Genomic DNA, 22,981 nt, shown 5'->3' on the forward strand with positions numbered 1-22,981 from the left:
ATTGTATTTTGACATTTCAGCCGTGCCTAGAAGTAAGAGGTAAAAGAACTTATCATAACTTTTGGAACTTTGAAATGGTTGAGTTCAGACTTAGTTACAACTGGAAGAGAAAGCCTTTCCTGAACCCACTCTGCAAACACTTCATGTGTGCAGTTGCACATGCAGCAAGTAGAGATTTCCAGAAGCCTGTCAGAGATTGGTTAGGCACGTACTTCCTCTTTCAGCAAGGGATAGATCAGACTTCCCTGTCTGGATTGATGGGATGCATGGGCCATTATAATATAGCCTTGGTTAACTAGTGAAACATCAAAAGAAAAACACAGCAACGTAAAAATTACAGTTGTCTTTGCTGGCAGCAAATGTTAAATTTCAGGATTTGATAACTGTGGTACATATATGTGCAGAATTTGACATGGGTATTCTTTAAAACTGTTAAAAGAACGTGGTCTAATTTAGGAATGGTGAAAAGATTTAGTGTTTTCCTATTTTACTGAGACCATGCAAGGTTTTACTTGATGCAGAAGTTACACTAATTACCTATATTATCATTAATAGTTTCTGTTGTTCTGAACTAGATGATCACTAGATCATTACTTTTCCCTAAATTTGACTTCAGCAATATTACATATGTGCACTTAAAAAATCTCTAGAGCACATACAAGTCTGTGTGTAGGAGTTGTGTTTCCTTCCCAGGGTGGGCTGTATGTTGCTTTACCCTGTAAATAAAACTTCTTGCCGTGTTCTTCAGTCTCGTTTTCCCACAATGTATTTATGTATTTTATGGGCCACCTGTTTTGCCCCATGGCATTGACCTCCGTGGTGTTGGTTTCTGCACAAACTCATTTTTTATATGCACAATTAAAAACCCCTTCATGCTCCTAAGACAATGCAGTTCTTGAGTTGTATTTTGATAAACAGCTGTCAGAGTCCATTGAGTGTATGTCACACTAACGCTTTACTTGCAAAGCTTGTGAAGTGTGGGCCACCATGTGCACTCTGGAAAGGAAGGAGGGAAAGCAATTCATCCTTGGGAGACAAACACTTCTTTTCTGAAAAGTCTATACTCTTGTTCCTTGTATGGGAAGTTGGTCTGAACACCATCTATTGATATGCCCCAGGCTCAATCTTGAGAGAAGCAGAAATTTTTACCCATTTCGGTGGAACAGATTACAGGTTAAAAGTCTGTAGTAGCAAAGTGAGATTGGTTGCTCTTACTATGTCTGTGCCTGTCTTTGCATTTCTTGCTCTATCTTGAGCATAAATAAGACAATTAACTTAAGTTTCATGGCTTTGACTTTTATATGATCTTTAACCTCTGTTGCCTATAGAGAGTCAGGACAAACTTTTGCGATATTTTTATGTGCATTTGTAGAAAGATTGCTTCCTGTCTCATAATTCTCTAAAGATGTCATACTGCATTAAAGCAGCGGAGTTCCACCAAACAGCATCCATTAATCAGTAGAGTAAATCTGGTGAACCTTACTGAACTTAGCAACAAAGTGGGATTGATGGGAGCAGATGAGATTCTTGCAAACATTTCACTTGACTGATTCTTTGACAGCTCTAATTGCTGGAAAGTTTATTTCTCCTGTGGGTCAGGAGCGGGAAACTTCATTTTCCTGATTTACAGCAGTGGGAGACTCACCAATGATTCCTTCCAGCTAACTGGAGCATTCCCCTCCTGCATTTTTGTTTATTCCTCATTGCCATCTCCTCTGTTCATTTGTTTCTCATTTTATGTTTAGAGCCTACTTAGAAAAGATGCCAAAATACAAACAATTCTTAGATGTTAATGAGATTCTGCGGCCAAAATAAAATCTTGGGAAGAAAGAAAAAATGCTGCACATCAGGGAACATAATCAAAACAAACCAAACACATGCTCTGGATTTCACTCTTCATTTAAAAGAGTAACAGCAATGCTTCTGTAATAATCTTCTGCAAGAGAACTGTAGTAAAAGGACAGCTTCATAAAAATCAATGCATTATTCCTCTCAGTTCTAAACATTTCCTAGAAGGTTCAAGAGGGTTTGTTGACCAGTCAGATGTGGAACTTCCAATGAATCTTACAGCTTACACTCTTCTTCCACTGCGTTGGGGAAAAAAGAAAAATCACCATTAAGCTTGTGCAAGAGTTCGTTATTTTTTATTATCACTGTTTATTTGTTTTAGTATAAAATGAAAACAAGATAAAATACCCTTTTTCATTGATTTCATGTGGGATTCATATGGAAATAAGAGGTTGGCATTCTTTATGTATAAATACGTCACTCACTTCATAATTTGCAATGAAACATACAGCCAGGAGAGTTTGATAGAAGGGTGGCCAAGGTCTACAGAGATTTGTGTTTCCTTCTCTAGACCTGGCCTTGCTTTGTCCCAGTTGTGCCCCTCAAGCCCGCCTGGCTTTACCCATGGCCGTGGTGCAGGAGGGTGGCAGGCAGGGGCCAGACCGGGTCCACGTTGTCAGGGAAGCTCCCGGTGACGAGGCAGGTGCAAGGTCAAGCTCAGAATCCGTGCAGGGACAGAGCCCAGCGTCAGACGCAGCCCAGTGACCTTGGGGCAGCTCTGTGGGAATGAGGCAGGGCCGGGCTGGGGCTGCAGAGTGCGGTGGCTGGGAAAAGGCACCGCTCTGAGGAAGCAGGGACTGATGGAGCTGGGCCATGAGCAGGCTGTGCCCGGGGCCGGGTGAGGCCGGGCAGGGCCCCTGCAGCGTGCCGCTTGGTGCACTCCGGCCCTGAGCAGGGCTGGCAGCTCGGCAGGCACGGGGACCGCGCTGAGAGCCAGAGCAGTGAAGTCTCTTCCCTGCTGGCAATTACTTGAGAGGTCACTAGTGTTGTGACCTGGGAAGGACTGCTGGACTGAGCCAGCACCTGCTGTATGCAGAGGTGCACACTGAAGGGGAACGGTTTAAATCTAGATGTCAGAAAATGCAGTGCAAAAAGATATTTCTTCCTACACTCCCTTTTTGATTTTTTTTTTCTTTTTTAAGAAATCAAGGCAGCTCTCAGTGGGTTTATGTTCTTTTTAAAATCTGCCCCAGACTTGGAGCTGTGGCAGAAGTCATCTTCTGAAATACAATTCTGAGTGTATTATTGGAAAAACAAGGGTTACATAATCTGTCTAAAATCCCTTCTGAAATGGATTTTCTCAGAGTAGGTCAAATAATGCTAAGGAGTTTTATAAATGTATGTGAAACAGATTTATTTTTTTTTCAGTAATATCAGGAGAATGACTTATAAAAGTCTTTACTATCTTGTAGGAAATAATTAAGGTGATGAAGGTTAACGGTGTGGTAGACAGAAATCGTGCACAAATGGGGTTGTTTTACTCGAACTCGATTGTTATTTAAAAATTTAATTAAGGCTAGCAGTGATCCTGAGGCCTGTGTGAAAGTTCCCTGGAAGCCCAGGAGAATTCCTGCTGCCACTTCCCTTTGGTCTGCTGCCCCATTTGAGGGTAATGAGTAGGGCTGGCACTAAACTGAAGGGGAACTGGCACTGCTAAAGGGGATTTTTTGCTCAACCCTTGTCTTGTAGCTGTGACAGAAATTCAGGCTTCCACTTACAGTTTTCCAAGTTTGCAGGAACTTGCCTTACTTTCCTGGACTGCTGCTCAGTTGTTTTCCGACAACTATCAGAGCCCTGAATGAGGGGTTTTATTTTTAGTTTTTAATGGCTATGGAAAGCTTCTGAAATTGAACTCAAGAGGGAAGGACCTCAGGAAGAGGAAAAATGGCAGACTCCTTAAAACACAGACGGAGGTTTCTGAGGAATTTGTGCCAATTAAAACAAGACTGTGAAACAAAATATCTTTAATAATAGGACCGGAATAAAGTTGCAGCTTGTGAAAGTTCCTCATGTTTCACAATGTTAGGTTGTGGCAGTTACTATGTATTAATGCAACAAATCAATGGCACCAAATTGAAAGCAATGGGTGTGTCAGTTGTGAAAACCAGGGGGAGAGGATTCATTGTCCAGCTCCCTACTCCCTGTCTTGGACTTTAGAAATCCGTGATTTTCACAGAGAAGAGTTTTCCTGAAAAGGAGATAAAAACATGAAAAAACAAATACATAATGCGAAACATTCAGGTTTAAGTTTGCTTTGTAAATCCTTAGAGGGTAGTTAATCTGGAGTAAAATCTTGCAGCAGAGAGTGGAACAACCCTATACCTTCCCATTTGGTATTTCCTCTGTTATTTGATATGCAAGCCTAGTTCATAACATAATCATTTAAAACATAAGACTAGGGAGATTTTCTGGATGACTTTACAGACTAAATTTGTTCCCAGCTCTGGTTTGCAAAGCAGAAAAGCAAACTAGATTGTCAAATGAAAATTAGTTAGCAATAAGAGAAGTGTTTGCAGAGTATCTGCGTTAGTTCTCTCTGCTTAATGTAATTGAACACATTTGGAATGGGAACAGCCACAGAATTGATTTCCTCGCAGTAGGTCTGGGTGGGAGCCACAGTGTGGGGCTCAGCTCACCTGGGAGGGGCCAGTCTGAAATGGGTGTGGTTTAGTTGTAGTTTATATGAACAGGAGAATGTTCACCACTAGCACAATTTACGTTATTCTTGCATTTTCAAGATTTTGCCACTTTAGCTTGAAAAAAAGCCATGAAATTGGTTTGCTGAGGAGGTAAATTTATTTTACATACCTGCTTGAAGGTGGAAAATTTTGTTGTGCATCACCAACAGAAAAGGTTCATTATGTTACTTCTAGGCATCTTTTGAGAGATGCTTAATTACTTGCTCTTGCAGATGGAGGAAGAAACCTGAACTTCTAGTTTTTCAAAAATTGTACTTTGTTAGAAAAATTGCTTCTGAAGAGTTGAATCACTTCTTTGGTTTTCTAGGTATTCCATTTCAGTAAAGCTTTGCTATTCTATTTGAACATCTTGTGAAAGAAATCAACTTGCTGATAGGAAAAGTGGTTTTCTATTCTGTATCTGTGAAATAAGTGTAACATGACTACATGTTTCACACAAGTAACCAGTGTTCCTCCAGGCAAGTGAGTAAAGAGCATTTTGCAAACAATTGTGTTTTCAGTCACTGGTCTCTCTGGAGAAGATGAGTGACTGCATTGGTTGGTCTTGTTGTTAACAGAGGTGTTGTCATGGCATCTGCTGTTTGCAGTTAACTATTGGACATGGACCCTGACACCGTTACCAATGGCAGCTAAATCAAGTTAATGGTCAACTTTGTGTCTCATTGCCAGTTTTTTGACCCATTCCTAGTCAATGAAATTTGAAAAATGTTCTAATGCAGAGTTCTATTCATCGACAACAAATGTGGTGCTCATTGTGGAAGCAATAAACAGTTTCTCCTAATTACATTGTATGTTAAAAATAAAATCTGAAATAGCAATCAAATGTTTTTTTTTCTCTCATATATTACATATTTATTTGTGGGTTTCTTTGCATGTGTAATATAATTGCTCTATTTAAATTCCATTATATACATGTCTTTCAGTGATCTGCACATAGGTTTTCCTTTTATGTTAATGGTCTAGACATGGAACGCCAAATGCATTTTAACAGAAAACAAAAGGGAAGATCAAGAAATAATTAAGCAACAAAGGAACAGTCAAACACGAGACTTCATTTCCTTGGCATGTTTCTGGTTTTTAAATGTCAATAGTTTGATGCTGCTTAGGACAGTGAAATACCAGAGACTTTCCTGCTTCAGTAGATGGAAGAGCAAACTCTAAGGGCATAAATGGAATTTATCCTGTGATTTGTGAATGATGTGCATACTGTCTTTGAATAGGTGGCATGAGACTCTGCATATTACTATTTAGTAAGAGCTTTCAGAATTTAACAGTGTAACTTTGAGAATGGTGAACATTAGTTACTGGAAAGTCATATCATTAAAAAGCAACATCGAATGGACATAAGCTTCTGTGGCCACCTCTTCTAAAACCAATTTAAAACTTACAGTTGAAACAGGCTGGGCAATAACTTGTGGTAGTTATAGCTATTTACTGAGGATTTACCTGAATCTTTTGAAATGACCTGTCAAAAGAATTTCTATTTTTCTGCTTTACTCTGTCAGTTTGTTATATGGAAAAGTTCCAGGATGTGCTGTGCAGTCACTTTACTCCCAGTGCCACAGCCCTCAGAGTCTTCCTACCCTTGTCCTTTCAGCCAGTGTAAGACCCGTGTGGCTGGTAGCTTGAATGCTTGGAGGAGAAACTCTGAGAGCAAAACAAAGGCTGAAACAGGACTGCTGTCTGAAAAGCCTCTTACTGGAATTATCCTTTCTCAGAGCTACTAATTAGGGTGAAAAAAGATGAATACAATGAAAACTGGAAGAATTTACGGACAGGGAGAAGAAAGGAGAAGTGAGAAAGTAAACAAAAAGCTGTAAACCAAGAGTTTTCTTTCTTAGCTAATCCTTTCATTTTTGACTGTAAAGACAGGTACTACTTGTAATGTTTTCAGAAGTATGAAACTGTAAGACAATTTGCTACAGCTGAATGACGAGTGAAAATAATTGACTTTGCATAAATGAATGAACTTCTGTGGCCGTCACTTGCCATTTCCGTGTGCAGTGCGGGGGGCTCACAGTGACCGTGCCGTGTCTCTCTCGCAGTGCTCCGCCGAGTGCGGGGACGGCATCCGCACGCGCTCCGTGGTCTGCATGACCAACCACGTCAGCAGTTTGCCTCTGGAGGGCTGCGGCAACAACAGACCCTCGGAAACAACTCCCTGCAACAATGGGCCCTGCGCTGGCAAAGTGGAGTGGTTTGCTGGGGGCTGGACACAGGTAAGCCAAGCACCAAATCTAGCATGCCTGTTGCTTTTCTACTGGTCTTTTGATGCAATAAAGATGTGTGCCATAAGGTGTTTCTTCATCTCTCCTAGAGTATTTTGGTATTTTTTACTGAGTTAGTGTTCAATACTTTTCAGCATCTGCCGGTTTTTTATACTTTGATAAAAAAAAGATTTTGTTCTTCTTCTCCTCCTCCTATCTTCATTTTTTACTTTTCACCTACTGACCCAGTGTATTTATGAAATGAATGGTGCCAGAATGCTGCTCAGCATGTTCATGTAAACACTAAAGCAGTGGATCTGCAATTCTTAAAGGAGAGCCTTTGTGATCATGCATAAATGCAGGGAGATACATACCTATACGTACGTATGTAGATGAAATTTCCAAAAGATAAAGAAGGCAAAAACCAGTGGCTAAATCCAAAAGCTGGCTTTGGTATTGTTGTACTGAAAGTCATTACATTAGGCAAAAGAAAGACTTTTGGTTAGTGGCCTCTATACTGATGCTCTTTCCTCAAAGTAAATTCTTCCCTTCATGGACATCTAGTAGCCCTTGGTGTTCCAAATGAACATTTCTGCTGTCAGGCACAAAGGCATTTCAGGAGCTGTTAACTCATGCCCAGGCATTTATGTCCCTTTGTGTAGGCTCTGGCATAGCCTGGAGAGCCTTTGGGACTGCTGGTGCCAGCACTTGGTGGAGCTGTGCTGTTAACTCCCTGCACTGCAGATCCCACAGTCCTTCTAGGAGATAAGGAGCTGGAAATTAAACTGGTACACTTGAGGAGGAGGTTACAGGGCTACTACTGTGCTAATGCTTTCAAGTGTAAGTAATAATTACTGTGTATGAGGATATGTATAACGATAATAACAAATTCAAATTTAAAAAATCTTTATCTGGAGTTCTAGTAACAGATGAAATTCAGGCCTTGTTCCTCAGACTGCTGCAGACAGCGAATGGGAGCTCTGTACCCATTTTTCCTGCACTGGAGACGTGTTCAGTCAGAGCATCCTGACTGTTCTTTTCATTCACCTTCTTTCTTTGCATGGAATTGAATTGTTTGATGCACACAAGGGTACAAAGCCTTTACTCATCTGAAAGCTGTGTCTGACAACATCAATTCTACTGGCCAAGTCCTGGCTGGTCTATCTGGTGTTTAATAGCAAAATGAGAGCAGTGGGTAGGGCAGAGCAAGAGGGAGCACTGAGGGCTGGCCGTCCTCTGCCAGAGCTAAGGTGGGGTGTTCAGGTGGTGCCTTTAGGAGGAACCATTAAAAGAGATGTTTTGTGTTAAACAACGTGCAGTTACTGTACTTCCTGTAGAATTTATTTGGGTGCATTTATCTTAAGGTTCTTCATTCAGCTTAAGAGTTTTGTGGGAACCTGGTAAGGGGATTGTAAATTCTACCAAAAATATAAAGAAAATCCCCAGTGTTAGGACCATTTCATTGGTTTATGCTGGAAAAAGCCTTCTGAAAATCGTCGTCCTTTATTCAGCATAGAAACCAATATGTTGCTCTAATCATCTTCTAAAAACCTTTTTACAAGTGCCAGAAACAGTATTGTGTGTGTACTTAACCTTTAAATGGGCAGTAGGAATCCAAGTGAGTCAAATTCGCTTCTCAGAACTGGAACCAACACTACATCACATAGATACTTGCAAACATCACAATAACACCCTGGCAGATCAAGGCATTTTCTAAAAACAGCACAGAATGTGAGGCTTTGTAAAGCTGCAAAACTGTGCTCTAACCTTGTAACCCTCCAAAGTTCAGTGCAGCACATACGATCCTGCTTCAGCAAGGAACAGTACCGCTGTTTGTGGAGAAAGTGAGTTATGCTTCTCCTTTGATTAGAAAAATAAATACCAGTTTCTTTTTGTAGCTACAGGTAAAGCTACACTTTGAGATTTTTCCAGAAGTACACTTAGAATCATACGTCTTCTTCATGAAGATAATTAGAAATATGTTTTAAGTCTGTGGTACCATGTGATGTGGAGAAATGTTACTTTGTAAACAAGTTGAAGGAGAAGAATAACAGATTTTCCCCCTTTTTTGTTCTCTGATACAGTGCTCTACTGAATGTGGTAGTGGAACTCAGCAGAGAGAAGTCATTTGTGTTAGGAAAACTGAAGGTAATTTTGATGTTTTGAACCCCTATGAATGTTCATATTTGGAAAAACCTCCCAGCCAGCAATCCTGCTACCTCAAACCATGTGGATCAAAGTGGTTTCATACAGAATGGAGCACAGTAAGTCAATCATGTTTTCCTGTATCTGTACTTCATTTGATATGTTTTTTCTGTTTATATTGAAAGAGAGCACCATTTGCACCCGTCATGAAAGTGATTTAATTTTGTACAGGAATGATAATAAAAGAAAACATGCTCTTTGCCTGGTGGAACACAGAAAATTCAGGAAGTATCTTGACCAGAAAGAGGCACTGCATGGTGGTCTTTTTGTCATTGATGTCTTCTTCGTAGAATCTTCCTGTTTTATAAAGTTAGCTTGGCCCTTACAGTGAGACAGTGTGGTGCACTTAGAAGTTCCTTTCAGATCTCTAGTTTCATGAAAATTAAGGAGCATTTAATAAAGAATGAGGGATGTGTTCATTTTTTAGAGTCAGTTTTACCATAATATTTTACTGTAAACTCTTCACTGTAATACTTAGAACTTCACTGAGAGAAAATGTATTCTCCAACTTCATGTATCTTCAGTTTCCCCTGGAAGTGGCCCAGCTACATTCACCACTGTGCCACGAAATGCTTCAGTTTCATCTGTCTTTCTGTAATTTCCTATATCTGACATATTTTATTGGTTTTTTTACCCAAAAGCCCTCAACATTTTGGTACTAAATGAAAATCAGAAAGTCCATTTTTATCTTAGAAGGACATGACACCGTATTGAATGCAGTAACCTGGAGCCTTTGTTCAGTCATGGGTCAGATTGCCAGTGGCAGCTCTGCAATGTGGATGCAGCTCAGAATGGTTTGTGTGAGGTGTGATGTGAGTCTTGGTTCCATTCTAAGTGCTTAAGATCTCTGCAGAGCTGAAGTCCTTATGGCTGGATGTGGTTTTGAATAATTACAGTATTCTGTACAGGCATGTCACAGGACTAACTCTAGAAAAGTCCGTGTTCTATTACTGTTGCACATGGCTGCCCTTTCAAATGTGGGTAAAGGTTGTACTTAAAGATGAAAAAGCAGTTAAAATTACAATACTGAGACTACTTCGATTAGTTTTTTACAATACATGATTTTATAATCATGGTAAGTTGTTTATGCAATGTTAGGAAAAGAAATAATTATGCCAAAGAAGTCAGCAAGAAAACATTCTTACTAGTTTTGGACTATTAAGGTTTTAATCATAAATGACCCAGGTTTAATTAAGTTTTTGAGCATTAGGTCAAACTGGACAGTGAGCCAAATCTCAAAGACCTCACTCAGGCAAAATCCTTGGCCAGTGGGGATTTGCTTCAGTATGGGCAGAAATGTGTAATAATTGGCTTTAAAAGTACCATAACAAGCAAGTAGAAAAGTCTCTGGCTTCATAACAGACCCTGAAGGAGCACAGAAATATTTCCTTTAGAAATTCAAAGAAACTTGTAATGCTTAGTAAAATCACTGTGCTGCAAGAACTGAAAAATAATTGAGTCCTAGAAAAAAAAAAAGGTAATTAGAATTATTCCTGCTTATATATAAATGGCAAAAGGAACAGTGGAGGGCAGGGCAGTCAAGTACTAAATTTCAGTGCAGTTAAGTTCTTAAAGCAGAAAATGTGAACACTGTGGAAGGAGTAGATTTGGGAGATACATCTAAATGAGCTGAGAACAACCAGACTAATTAAAGAAGCAGATGCTAAGTAATAAATTCAGAAAGGGAGCTGTTCTAACTTGATTTCAGTTGCACAGAATCCACTATGTTTATTTGTCCAGTTGTTGCTCCTTTGGTCAAAAATGCTTGGGAATCTTTAACGCAGTTTTACCGGTATATTAAGGGCTTCATAGGTAGAGAATAAAAAGCAGTAGGGTGAAGTTGATAAAAGGCTGCAGTGATACTTGAGTCTGGCATCAAGGTTCCCTTGTTTACTTTCTGTAATTACACATCTGCTATGGTCTTCATGAACTTCAGTTTAATTGTTTCAGTGTTCCAAGTCCTGTGAAGGAGGATTTCGGGTTCGGGAGGTGCGATGTCTGTCGGATGACATGGCAGCCAGCACTCAGTGCGATCCACAGCTCAAACCTGAAGAGAAAGAACCGTGTAATACACAGGATTGTGTCCCTGAAATAGGTAAGGCAGAGGAAACTTCTGCTTTAACTATGGAACTCCATCTAGTGGATAAGTTATTTTATAGTATTGCAGAGGCTTTAATAGTATATTTTCAAGTTCAAAGTTCTATTTTTACACAAAATACAGCTCTTTTCTATGCTTTAAAAGTAAGTTTCCAATAAAAATGTTTTCCTTGTAATGTGTAAGAAACTGGCTTTTCTTGAAGTTGCTGAGATTGTGAGATCTGCTTCTGTGAAAATGGTACACACAGGGTGTTTTTCTGTAGCCTCCTTGCGTTCTCCAAGGTTTCTCTTGGAAGAGTATTAAAAAAAAAAAAAAAGGATCATTATATACCGTATTTGGAAACAGGTTCTACAAGAACCAACAAAACTAAACTTAAAGGTATTAAAGGTATTAAAGTGCAGTGAAGCAATTTCCTTTTGTACATAGTAAATACAGGGATGCACTGAATTTGCATTGGAATTAGTCACTCATCTCATACAGATTTGATTTTCATAGTAATGAGAATGGCTAGGAAGAGAAAGATGCAAGAATTTAGAGACAGTTTAACTTTGAATGGTCTCCAACAACTTTCAGTTGAGAATTGCTCAACATACTTTAAGATAACAACATTTAAAACCTGGGAAGATGGGGATAGCTACATTTCTTTCATGCTTTATGTATCTTTATATGAAATCTTAAGTAATCTAACTTACTTGCTTAGAGAAGCTGTTTTGACCTGACAGTGGATGTTTAAACACAGGTCCAAGGGGTTTTACGTGATACAAAGGAAAGGAATTGGTTATTTGTTGCTCCAGTCCTGTTGTCTTTAGTTTTTTCTCTCTTTCTTCCCCTCTGCAGATGAGAACTGCAAGGACAAATACTACAACTGCAACGTGGTGGTTCAGGCCCGGCTCTGTGTGTACACCTATTACAAAACAGCCTGCTGCGCCTCCTGCACCCGTGTGGCAAACAGACAGCCGGGCTTCCTGGGGCGCAGATAACACATCCCACGCTGCTCACAGCACCAGGGGCACTCTTCGCATGGAGCTCGAGCAGTGCTGCTTTACTGCAGCACTTGGAGCTTCTCAGAGATGGGGTTTATATTGCTGAGTGCATCAAGACTGTGGTTAAATCTCACACCCTTTCAGTTACAGTTATTGCGCAGTTATCTCTTTTAGGATGTTTGTTGTAAAATCATGATTTTTTTAAAGCATTCATTTTTAATGATACTATTATTTGCACCTGCTCATCAGATAATTATTTAAGGAGCATACTGGCCTTAAGATTGTAAAATTAATGAAAACTAAAATCAATTGCTGGCAATTACTGGAGATAATTGACCAGTATGGATGCAGCTGCTCCATTATTTTCTGAGTGCTTACTTTTACTTGGTATTTTGGACTGCCTTAAGTTAGAGGACTAAATCAATGAAACGTGCATGAGAAAAATGACTTCCCAAAGAACCAGACCCTTGAAAAGCATTTATCATCAGTTTCCTAGCACTCTAACATATATTTTTAACTACTTCAGTCCATTCATAATAAATCAGAGTCACTGTTAAGCTCTCTCAGTTGTCCTTCTAACTAATGTCCTGTCCTTAGGCAGCAAATATATACACACTTGACTGCCAGAAGTTGCCTTTATATTTAATTCATAAACTCATGAAGATACACTTTTATAATTTTGTATGGGTTTTAGAATACGTTCCCTACCAGAGTGACACTAGTGTCTGGCTCTTTAGGTCTTTAACAGCTGCAGCTGTCAGTGGGACAGGTTAAGCAGAAAGGTGAAGAGCCTTTGCTGGTATAAAATGATTGTTTCCATTGGTGAGGTCTCTTATCTGTAGGAGACTTATTTCAGAACTGGGATCTTGCCTAATCTTGTCTGCACTATTGTTTAACAACTGCCAAACCAAAGTACTTTGTTCAGACCTAGTCTGGATATGTGACCAGTTTCTGAAACAACCACCAAAGGACAGAGGCCTGTGTGCCTTATAGCAGTCTGTTACTCTTGGTATCAGGCAGCAGTGTGAGTCTAGTAGCTGAGTATCTGTAAAAAGGGGATCTTAGCTATTGGCATTCTTCAGGTTTTGATCAATTATTACAACATACTTGTCTTTTTTTGCTCAGTGTTTCATTGCACAGATCTATTCATACCACTCCTTTGCTATTACTCAAGAATGGTTGCAGACTTCGAGCTGAATTGAAGTGGTGATTTTTCATTTCTGCAATTACTGTACTCAGCCTTGAGACTTGCTAAAAGCAAATAGTATACTATGCAGTGCAGATGAGGTTTTGCATTATCTGCATGTTCTCTAGCCGTTATTTGATAGGTCTTTGAAATGTGTAAATAAGGCTGAGGGGAAAAAATAAACACCTCTGCTTATTCAGCTGTTTATTACAGCATATTGCTTGTAAATTAGTGATGCCCATCTATGCATCTGTTCCTAAGGTGCCTGATGTCTGAGTTGTAAAACGGCTGTAATAATCTGTGTTCAGTTACTCCCAGAGGTGTGGTTATGGTATCCTGCCACTAATGCAGAGCCATGTTTGAGCCTCATTGTGTGGCCTTTTCTTCTTACTGCTTTGGTGGAGAGGAACGCTGGGAGGTGAAGGCTGCTGGGTGTGGAACCAGTCACATCAGTTTGTGTGCTGGGAACCACAGGAAGGTGAAATTCCTGTGGCCTGAAAGCTGCCTTGCATTGAGATTAACTTTGGAAGGTTTTGATTCAGTCACTCTTGAAAAACGTATTTTGGACATGATTAATACTGTTTGGCTACATGAAATGAAGAAGTGTTTCCCCTAAAATTTGGAGGCACTCTTTGTGACTATAAATGGTTGTATGTCAGTCAAAAATGTCATTGGCTGCTTCTGTACACTTTGACTTGGGCTTTTTCACTGTAAATAATAGACATAAAGTTGTTAGGAACAGAAACTCTAATTAGGAAGCTTCTAATTCAAGTTCATGAATCTTTCACAGTCCTCCTGTTCCCTTGTATTACAAAGATTTATCCACAAAGATAACTTACAGATTTGTTATCATATTATGTTCCTTAGATTCTTGACCAAAGAGTGATATGGATGAAGTGCAGTATAAATAGCTCTGGAATCCAGTACTTCTGAATACAGATTTTCATCTGTATATCTCATTGCAGCTAATCTTGACATACATTATATAATTTTTGCTGTTGTCTCTTTTGTCCCAAGGAAGTGTTTCCTGTCAGCTAAAGGGAAATACCTGTTTCATAAAAAGGCTTCCTGAAAACCCCAAGGCGAATGAGATGCAGAGGGAATCTGGTTTGCAGTCAGAACAAATTCTTCTTACACCTGCTTTGGCTGTGAGACCATCAGTGACTCAGCACATAGACAGATCCTCCTATTTTATAAAATCTGTTATTTTGCTCTGGAATATATGGCCATTAGCTTATTTTACAAAGGTGAGCATCTTGTAGGCTGTGTTAAGCTGCCACTAACGTAAACATTGTGACAGCTCTCTTAAGAATATATACATACACATAGCAGTATAACCCTGTATTACATCTGATGTATACAGCTTTGTCAGTTGAATGCAATGGGCTATGGTTATACAAACTATAAATTTTTTAAAGTAAAGAGACATTTTTCAGATGTACCAGATAAAACCAAAAAACACTGTTTTACCTAATTAAATATCTAATGGTAAGGAAAGTGCCAGAATGTTGCTGAACCTAATCATTTATCGTCTCTTCTCGTGTGTCAGCATTATTAAAATAGTTGTTCCTGCAAAATGAACTAATGAGCCCTTTTCATCAGCACTTTGATGTACTAATATTGTCTGCACAAGTGCTGTGCTAAGATTTGATCATCTCACAAAGCATGGTTTTGAAATTGTGCCTGTAGCAAGTACAGGTTCTAATGGAGCAGTGCTGCAGCTTAGGATGGTGCCTGCAGAGGATCTGACTTTATTTTCTGTAAGTCAAAGGTGGCCTTAATGAATGTAGTAGACTTAGAGCAGATATGAAACCAATATAAGTTAGAAATTATGCATATTCTCAATTGCAAATATCAATTATGCAGACTTCTGATTTTTTTAATGTTTTAGTTTCTTTTTCTGGCATTTTAATATCAGTCAAAAACGTGCAGAGCAGCGGAAAAAGTGCTTCCTTGCCTTAAAGGTGCCTTATGCAATTCAGGAAGACCAGAGTAAGTTAGATACTTTATTGAAAGAGTCCAGCTGCTTATGGGGTAAAATCTGCATACAACTTCCATGTCTTACAGGCATGCAAAATCAGCTTCATCCGGAGCAGGCTCTGTGTCTCAAAGCACTTTCCATTTGGCATGGGGGATTCCTGGTGGAGTTGTTTATCAGCTTACCAAGGGCCTCTCAGGGTTTGCTAGCTCCTGTATCTTCAAGCATATGTAGGTAGAATTCCTTGTGTACACCAAATGCACGCCAAATTGGGGAGACTGAATTCATGGAGTCCTCCCTTCCTCTCCCAGAAGATGGTGTGGAAACATGAGGGTTGCTCCTGTGGGAATGACCCTGTGAATGTGTCTGACTTGGCCAGCAGCGAGACAGTGTTTGCTTCGGTGTCTGTGACCGTCAGCCCCCAGGGCTCTGAATAGGGAAGGGCTTGTCAGGAGGCAGGGCAGCGCTGGGGAGTGCAGCAGGGACACCTGGGTGTGCTGCAGGCCTGCCAGCCTTGAAGCCCCCCCGTACTGGATGGGCACGGGCTCCGTGCAGGACCACCTCAGAATCCCTGCACTGAGTACTGCTGTCTTCCTCATTGCACACATAAACTTCTCCTGCTTTCTCCCAGTACTTCATCAAATGGAGAACTTTGTGTATGAATAAAGCGGTGTTTAATGTTACTGTTTAGATCCCAGTTTCATGGCAATATGGTGCAGTCTTGTATCAGTCATATAGTCTGTAGTCCTAGAAAGTGCCAGTGGTCACCACTGAGGGCGGAAGGAGGAAGGTGCTCAAACAGCCTATGGCTCATTTAGGGCTCGTATAGGAGGCTTTGCCTCTTCTCTCTCTAACCTGTACCACTGTATGCAGTAAAATGTGCCTTTTAGGGCTTTGCTTTTCCCCATCCTCATCCTGATCTATCTCCTTTTTACACCAACACCAAGGCTTCTCCTCCTTCTTATCTCACTTTAATCCCTTTGTCCTTTGGATAACAAGATTAAATTTTGCCAGAATTACTGAAAATTCTGAACTGGCCTTTGACTTATAAGAATCTGTGTTAGAAATAAGCCCAGCTGTTAATAGAGCTGTATTTTTGCTAGCCTCTGGATTGTTGTGTCTGTTGTGGCTAGTTTTTAATGCATAGTTGTAAAGCACCTACTGAATTAATTCCTGTGCAGTGACCCTGTGGTTGCACACCTATTGAAGTCTGTAGTGGGCTTTTATTCTCATATGTAACATCTATTGCACAGAAAGAGTTACGGTCCTCACAAAGGAAAAGCCATGTGTTGGCCTGGTTTTCTTGACACTTAGGGCCTCTGACTTCTTAGGAGCTGTTCTGTGTATTGGGCAGATAATTCATGTGAATGCCTTTAATTGGAACAAAAACCATGAAATTTTGAGCACAAAAGTCAACTTCATTTATTTCTAAACTTACAGAATGTTTGTGGGAGATTATATTAGGCATTGTTTAGAAAACGGAGTAAAATAAATATTTCTACATCGGAAATGAAAAATCATCCACTAAACATTTTCAATATATTTTAAAGCAAACTTGTAAAGGTTACCATGTTTCATTGTGGGCAGAATTTAGACTGGGGAAAAGGGAGAAAATTCCATGTAAGAGAATTCATAGCAGACCTGAATTTGGTTCTTTGCTTCTCAGCTTTTAATGACCAGAAGTTCAGAGGGCTGAGAGTCCCCAGTTTTCTTTATCCCCATGTACTGTAATTGGATACTGCTAAGCACCATCATACCTGGAGAGGAGGGGAGCTCAATTCTGATGAGCCTTTCAGCACCAGTCATGGCTGCTTGTCCTGACCTGTGTTTCCATGCTGTGTTTGGGTCTCTTGAGACCAGTGGTGCTGGCAGGGGTTGGGTACATAGGAGCTTGTGAAGTCCCATCATAGTCACTCAGGATCTACAGAGAGGATCAGGAAGGACGGGAGACAAACCCTAACTTTTTTTTTAATATGTATAAAATTGTCTACTTGACCCTCATAATTGATTTTGGCAGAAGGATATACTTTATTATAACTTATTTTGTTGTTATTTGTAAATACAAGATGTCTATGGGAAATATGTAATGCTGAGCTGTGTCTATGGAACAAGCCACTGCACCAAAATATTTCGAATATTTAGAACAGGCAGATTTTTTTATTAAAAGGGACCTAATATGTATTTATTTACATATGCCATTCAAATTTTGTCCAGCTTTTTCATTATACTAACCTATCTTTTTAGGGAATTTTATAGCACAGGTATTACATATATATTTCTGTATATATGTCATACTGTAAATCCATAATACAAATTTCTAAACTTTCTGATTAGCCAGTTCCTCGAGTGAATGAAAGGGGGAGAGTATAGGCAAATTGCTTTCTGACTCGTTCAGGAATATATATCCGTGGCAATGTACCTGAACCAGAACTGTACAGCATCATTTTCATATTGTACACATTTTCTCTTTGATGAAAGAATGTTAACTATTTTTGTTTATGACTAATTTATTTTTTATTATTGTGAAAAATAAAGTAACTCAAGATGAATTTATGTGACGGGTTTGGGGTGGTTTGTTTTTCGGTTGATCCGCGCTGGAGTGTGGTGAGAATTCCTTGTCCTGTCGTCTGGGCCGCTCCTGCGGGGCGGCACTTCCAGGGGCCGCCGCCAGGGGGCGGCGCCTTCCCGCCCGCGGGGCGCTGAGGGGGCGGCCCCGCCTGGGCCGGGCCGGGCCGGGCCGGCAGCGCCGTGTGCCGGCCGTGTCCCCGCCGTGTCCCCGCCGTGTCCCCGCCGTGTCCCCGCCGTGTCCTCACGATGTCCCCTCCATGTCCCCTCGTTCGGGAGCAGATCAGTGAAGAAGGGGTAGCTGCTGTTGTCTGTATTTCCCAGTCTTCGCAACAGTGAACACATGCACAGTTCCTACTTCCCAATTTCAAGTTGCCGGCTGGCTTTTGTATGGCCACCTGTCCCTGTGGTGTGTCCCTGTGGCTGAAAGAAAGCACGAGGTTTGCCGAGGAGAAAAAAGCGATTTGGAATTGTGTTGTTGTGGAACTTTGGGAAGATACCCTTCCTTACTCTGGAAAACAGAACCATGAATCTGATGGTTGGGGACTAAATCATAAAATTCTGCTGACACTAAGGGAACTATGCCAGGCTGCTGTACCTAGTGTATACATGCAGTCTGCGCTAAATTTAAAGAAAAGAAAGCATTTCCATTTTTTTAATGGATCTATTTTTACCCACAAGAGCATATCAAAACTGAATTTAAGGTGTATTGTCCTGGGAAGCACAGTAAACTTGTTTTCACTCGCATAGAACAAAGGTAGCTGTTGCTTCCAATTTGCCTAGGCTTTGGAAGGGATGGACCTTCTGACTTAGAGCAAAATAGAAGAAACATGCCAGTGGAAGAAAATGTCACTGGAGCTGAAGGTAATGCTTTGGAGCAAGTCTGAGGTATCTGTTTTTTCTTTAGGATTGTTCACTTTATTGTATCTTCAGAACTTTAAAGTTTTGTAAGTTCCAGCCTTCACTGCTCTTGCAGCTCTTTACCTACAATTTATGATTTAACTGCTCCTGCTGGTCTAAGAAACACATTGGAAAAGCCGCTGCTGGTTCTTATCCAGTCAGGTGGTATCAGACTGCAGAAGGTATTTCAAGCAGGTCAGAAGGTCTACTCAGTTAAAATAAAGTTACAGGTAACAGAAAAAGCAGCATCTTAGTGTTTCTCCAAGCAGCATTTAGCATGCTCCTCCTAGTGTGGGCTAATTGGGTTTTGCAAGATCAACACAAGCTCTATTTCCAGCAGCAGTGTGTTCTCTTTGAAAATGATTTCCTGCTGTTTGGAAAAGCCACTTTTTAATTTGTTTTGTGGGAAGACTGCTTCCTGGTTTTTAACAGTTCAGGGGTAACCTTTCTTGGCAATGGTTGCTGTTGTCCTAGAATGGGAGAGTGTGGTATGGAGGCAGAATTAACAATTAGCCAGAATGTGGCCTGCTCAAAAAGACCGACATGAATTCACTGGGTCAGTTGGGCTTTTAAAGATGAGTGGATGCTCTTTGGCTACCACAGAATAAAGGAAAATGAGAATTTGTGAAATCCAGTCCAGCTGCATTATAAAGCAGCACCTGTCTGAAAAATTATTTTTACTCATAACCAAAGTGACTTGCTCAGCACTGAGATTTGGCTGAGAGTGGAGAACAAAATGTAGTTATTTTTTCTGGTTTAAAACTAGAGATTGGCAAGTGATGCTCTTGGCTATATAAATGCATGAGGCAGTCAAATTTTTGATATCTATTGACTCAGAAATATAAAGCATTGGGAGCCTGTAGCAGCACTAAACCTTTATGCTATTTTGACAACTAAGTAGTGAAGGAGAGAACAAGAGAAAAGGTGCAAATGTTCTACCAAATCTTTTATGGATGTTAACTGGTAACCTTGGGAAATGGTGTTTATTTGAACAATTGCTTCCAAAAAAAAGCAAAGAGAAATTCTGTGCATACTTCACATTTTGACAGTTAAAACATGGTGTCCATTTTTAATCATGTTCTTGCTGTAGCAATTTGACACATAGTTCTTATATAAAATGTGTCCAGTGTGGGAGCTACTGTTTTTCTTGAAAATATCATGGTTTTTTACACTAAACTGTAATAAGTGGGTAATCCTTCCGCCTCTTTTTTTTCCCCCATAATCTTCCTTAGCATACAAAAAAAAAAGATCCTAAAAGTCCCCAATTTACTCTGTCTTTTCTTGATGTAAATTGGTAAGTTATGCTGTTTTACTGGGTTGGTAATTTCAACTTATGAGTCTTTGATGCAGAGTACAAAATACTTCTTCATTTAATAAGAATGAGTGGAACAGATCATGTGTGTGGATGCAGACAATGGATCAGATTCTTAACTTTCTCATTCTCGCTAATGTGTGATTATATGAATACATATTCAATCTCCATGTTTGATGCAAGCACTTTTAAGGGCAAGATTAGAAAGCCGAACTGTGAACTGCAAATGTAAATCTGAAATCAATAAAGTGAAATTAAATAGAGAAAGAAAGGTTACATTATAAAATACTGCACTTGGAATGCAAAAGGTAATGATCAAATGTAAACTGAAGAATTACAAAAAATCAAACTGAATAATTAATTACAGGTAACACTTCCAGCACTGTTTTTTTCTTACCAACATGAATTCATGCAAGAATAGTCATTTCCCTCTCAGTAGCATTGATAAGATCTATACTTAAATCGTGTATCACATGAAAAATATTGTGGGAGATCTGAAAGGAGACTGAAAAAGGGAAATGAAAATAAATATATTTGTCTCTGTCTAGTATGAGCAGGTTTTAAACTAATTACATTTGTTTACTCTAGAAGGTAAAGCCTGGACATGGATTTAACAGTCCACAGTGTGTTAAGTTTTTGGATTTAATTATTTTGATCATTAGGAGGCTAGTGATCAATAAGAGAGTCTTGCATAAGGGGGGAAAAAAGCAACTCAATTTTCAACAGAAAAGATGGCACTTATTATGTGTAAACAACAGAATTATTTTCTGACCAGGGGGATATGATGCAATTGATGCAGGATAAGGGTACTTTAGACGGGTGTCTGTTTTTGAATCTCGCTTCAGGACAGGAAGATGGACTCAGCAGTCTTTTAAAACTCCTTCTTTAATGTTCAGTACAGCAATAATGATCAGAACAATAAAGTGACTCTGTTTGTCTTGGGTGTTCTGTGTCCTGTGAAAGAGAAAACAAGCTGTGCTTAATTTTGGGGAAATAGGCATATTCAGAGTGGGGGATGGTCTCAGGAAAGACTCTTGTTTTGACTGGGGACCTGGTAGGAATGGGTAAGTAGATAAAATTCGTGTACAACTTCCCCTTGCTAAGAGCATCCAGTTTCTTCTGATTTTAATGAGCTCTGAATGGAGAACTTGTTTCTCGCTAAAGGACAATAGTTCACTTATCATTCAGCTAGACTCATGTTCCACATCAGGGATATGGCTTTTTCTGTTTGTTGTTTGTTTGTTTGGGGTTTTTTTTTCCATGAATATGTATTTAAAAATATGTGTGCATGGGAAGTGCATTCCAGTTATGAAAGTTCAATCCTCTGGCTCTGTATCTTCTAGAGGACTCTATTCCTTGTTAGGAACAAGCACTTGTCGTGCTGGAGGTGAACTTGGATGTCTGACCTGGGAAACCGTAGGCTGAAATTTCCTTTGGATGTTCTCAGTTTTTCAGCCAAAGACTGTATTGCTTGAAGCTACTCTTCCCCACCCATTTGTTCTAGAATCTTGCTTGCATACCTGATTCCTAATTCCTTGCATGCATTTTCTATATTTTGCAGGCTGAGTTTTCAGTCCATAGATACTTAAACAACAAGAGAAATACAATTCAAAGCTGTTTCACTTCAATAACAGTCCTTCACAAACTGCTAGGATATGCAGTTCTTTGGGTGGAAATTTCTGTGGTGGTTATATGAAGATACAGATTTCTCGTATTGTAAGATTTCTGCAATATCAGAACATTTTAGTATAGTCCCGTTGGTTCCCAGTTTGTCACTTTTCCACTGTGATGATGAATGTTTTTAGCAAAAAGGTTGAAGCACTTGGCTGTCCACATGAGCAATGACTGTTTAGACCAAGAGTGCTACAAAGCTCAGTTGCCCTTTTCTGCTGCTGAAAACTGGTAATGTTTCTTTCAGAAGTGCGGAGGGAATGACTGCCTTCTCATCCCCTGCTTCCAGCTGTAAAGTCATAGTTCCTCCCCACTAAAACAATGTCAGCACATTTAGTGCCTTTTCAGTGCTGTGCTGGAAAGGCATTTTATAATCCAGTGAGAGGCTGCTTGGATTTATTGATAATAATGCCAGTGTAGCTGCACGTGGTACAGCACTTGCATCTTCCTTTTTATCACTCAGAGTAAGATTGCAATAAAATATTTGAAAGTAGTTATCAGCTAGTTTACTTCTTTCTGTCTGGCTCTACAGCCTCATGCAGGAGATGCAAAGTCATTTTTTACCAAAACAGAACAGTTTTACTTTTCAGTTTAACCTTATTAATATTTACAGGAAACTAAGATCTGTCACTCATTTGAAAGTGACTTGAATAATCTTGGGAAGTATTGTCAGTATTTTTCATCTAGATAAACTTAGTATCGTGGGATCTTTTATTTAAACATGTGTATTTCAGTTGCATTCCCACCTTTTGTGGCTCGGTGTCCTGCACAGTACAAATCTGCACAGTAATATTTAAATGTGCTTTGAACTGAATACATCTCAAGCTCTGACTACTCTCTGGGTGCAACCTTTTTTTTCCCTGCAGTTATCACCAGCAGCTGAAAAATGGGGTAGGGATTTCATTCTAAAGCTTAGATCCTTTCAATTTCAGAGCCTGTCCTCATGCAGAGCACTTGTATGAGGAGGTCACTTCCCTTGTACTTGATGTAGGTGGTTTTAGTCTGAGGCAGCAAGTTTCCTTGAAGCACTTGAAGCAAAGCTAAGAGAATTTTTAAATAAAACATGATCCTTTCATTTCCATCTAAGTTAATGCCATTAAGAAGAACAATCCTTTCCACAGGTGGAATTAAGATTATTACACAGGAGAAGGAATGGAAATTGTATTTCCGGGTAGAAACTATGTTTCCTCTGCAACTTTCTATTTTGGATTTCTATTAACATATATTTTGTGGCTTTTCAGTTAGAAAATATTGGCTACAGTTGAGATTGAGGGTGCCACATTTCCAAGACAGTCAAATGACAATTTCAGCTAATATCAATGTGAACAC

General features: G+C 39.7%; 1 protein-coding gene across 2 annotated transcripts in view; it reads left to right on the forward strand.

Annotated features, from left to right (window-relative positions):
* THSD4 (thrombospondin type 1 domain containing 4) overlaps positions 1-17,743 on the forward strand; it is a 234,124-nt gene extending 216,381 nt beyond the window's left edge. For both annotated transcript variants that reach the window (XM_066196706.1, XM_066196707.1), the window contains 4 exons: positions 6,593-6,766; positions 8,839-9,018; positions 10,910-11,054; positions 11,895-17,743. In XM_066196706.1, the coding sequence (XP_066052803.1) occupies positions 6,593-6,766; positions 8,839-9,018; positions 10,910-11,054; positions 11,895-12,037 (642 nt within the window). In that variant the 3' untranslated portion in view covers positions 12,038-17,743. The remainder of the gene's footprint in view (positions 1-6,592; positions 6,767-8,838; positions 9,019-10,909; positions 11,055-11,894) is intronic.
* The last annotated feature ends 5,238 nt before the right edge of the window (positions 17,744-22,981 follow it).

The sequence above is a fragment of the Chamaea fasciata genome, unplaced genomic scaffold, assembly GCF_029207755.1.
Source record: "Chamaea fasciata isolate MVZ Bird 193981 ecotype frontalis unplaced genomic scaffold, bChaFas1.0.hap1 SCAF_14, whole genome shotgun sequence".
NCBI lineage: Eukaryota > Metazoa > Chordata > Aves > Passeriformes > Sylviidae > Chamaea > Chamaea fasciata.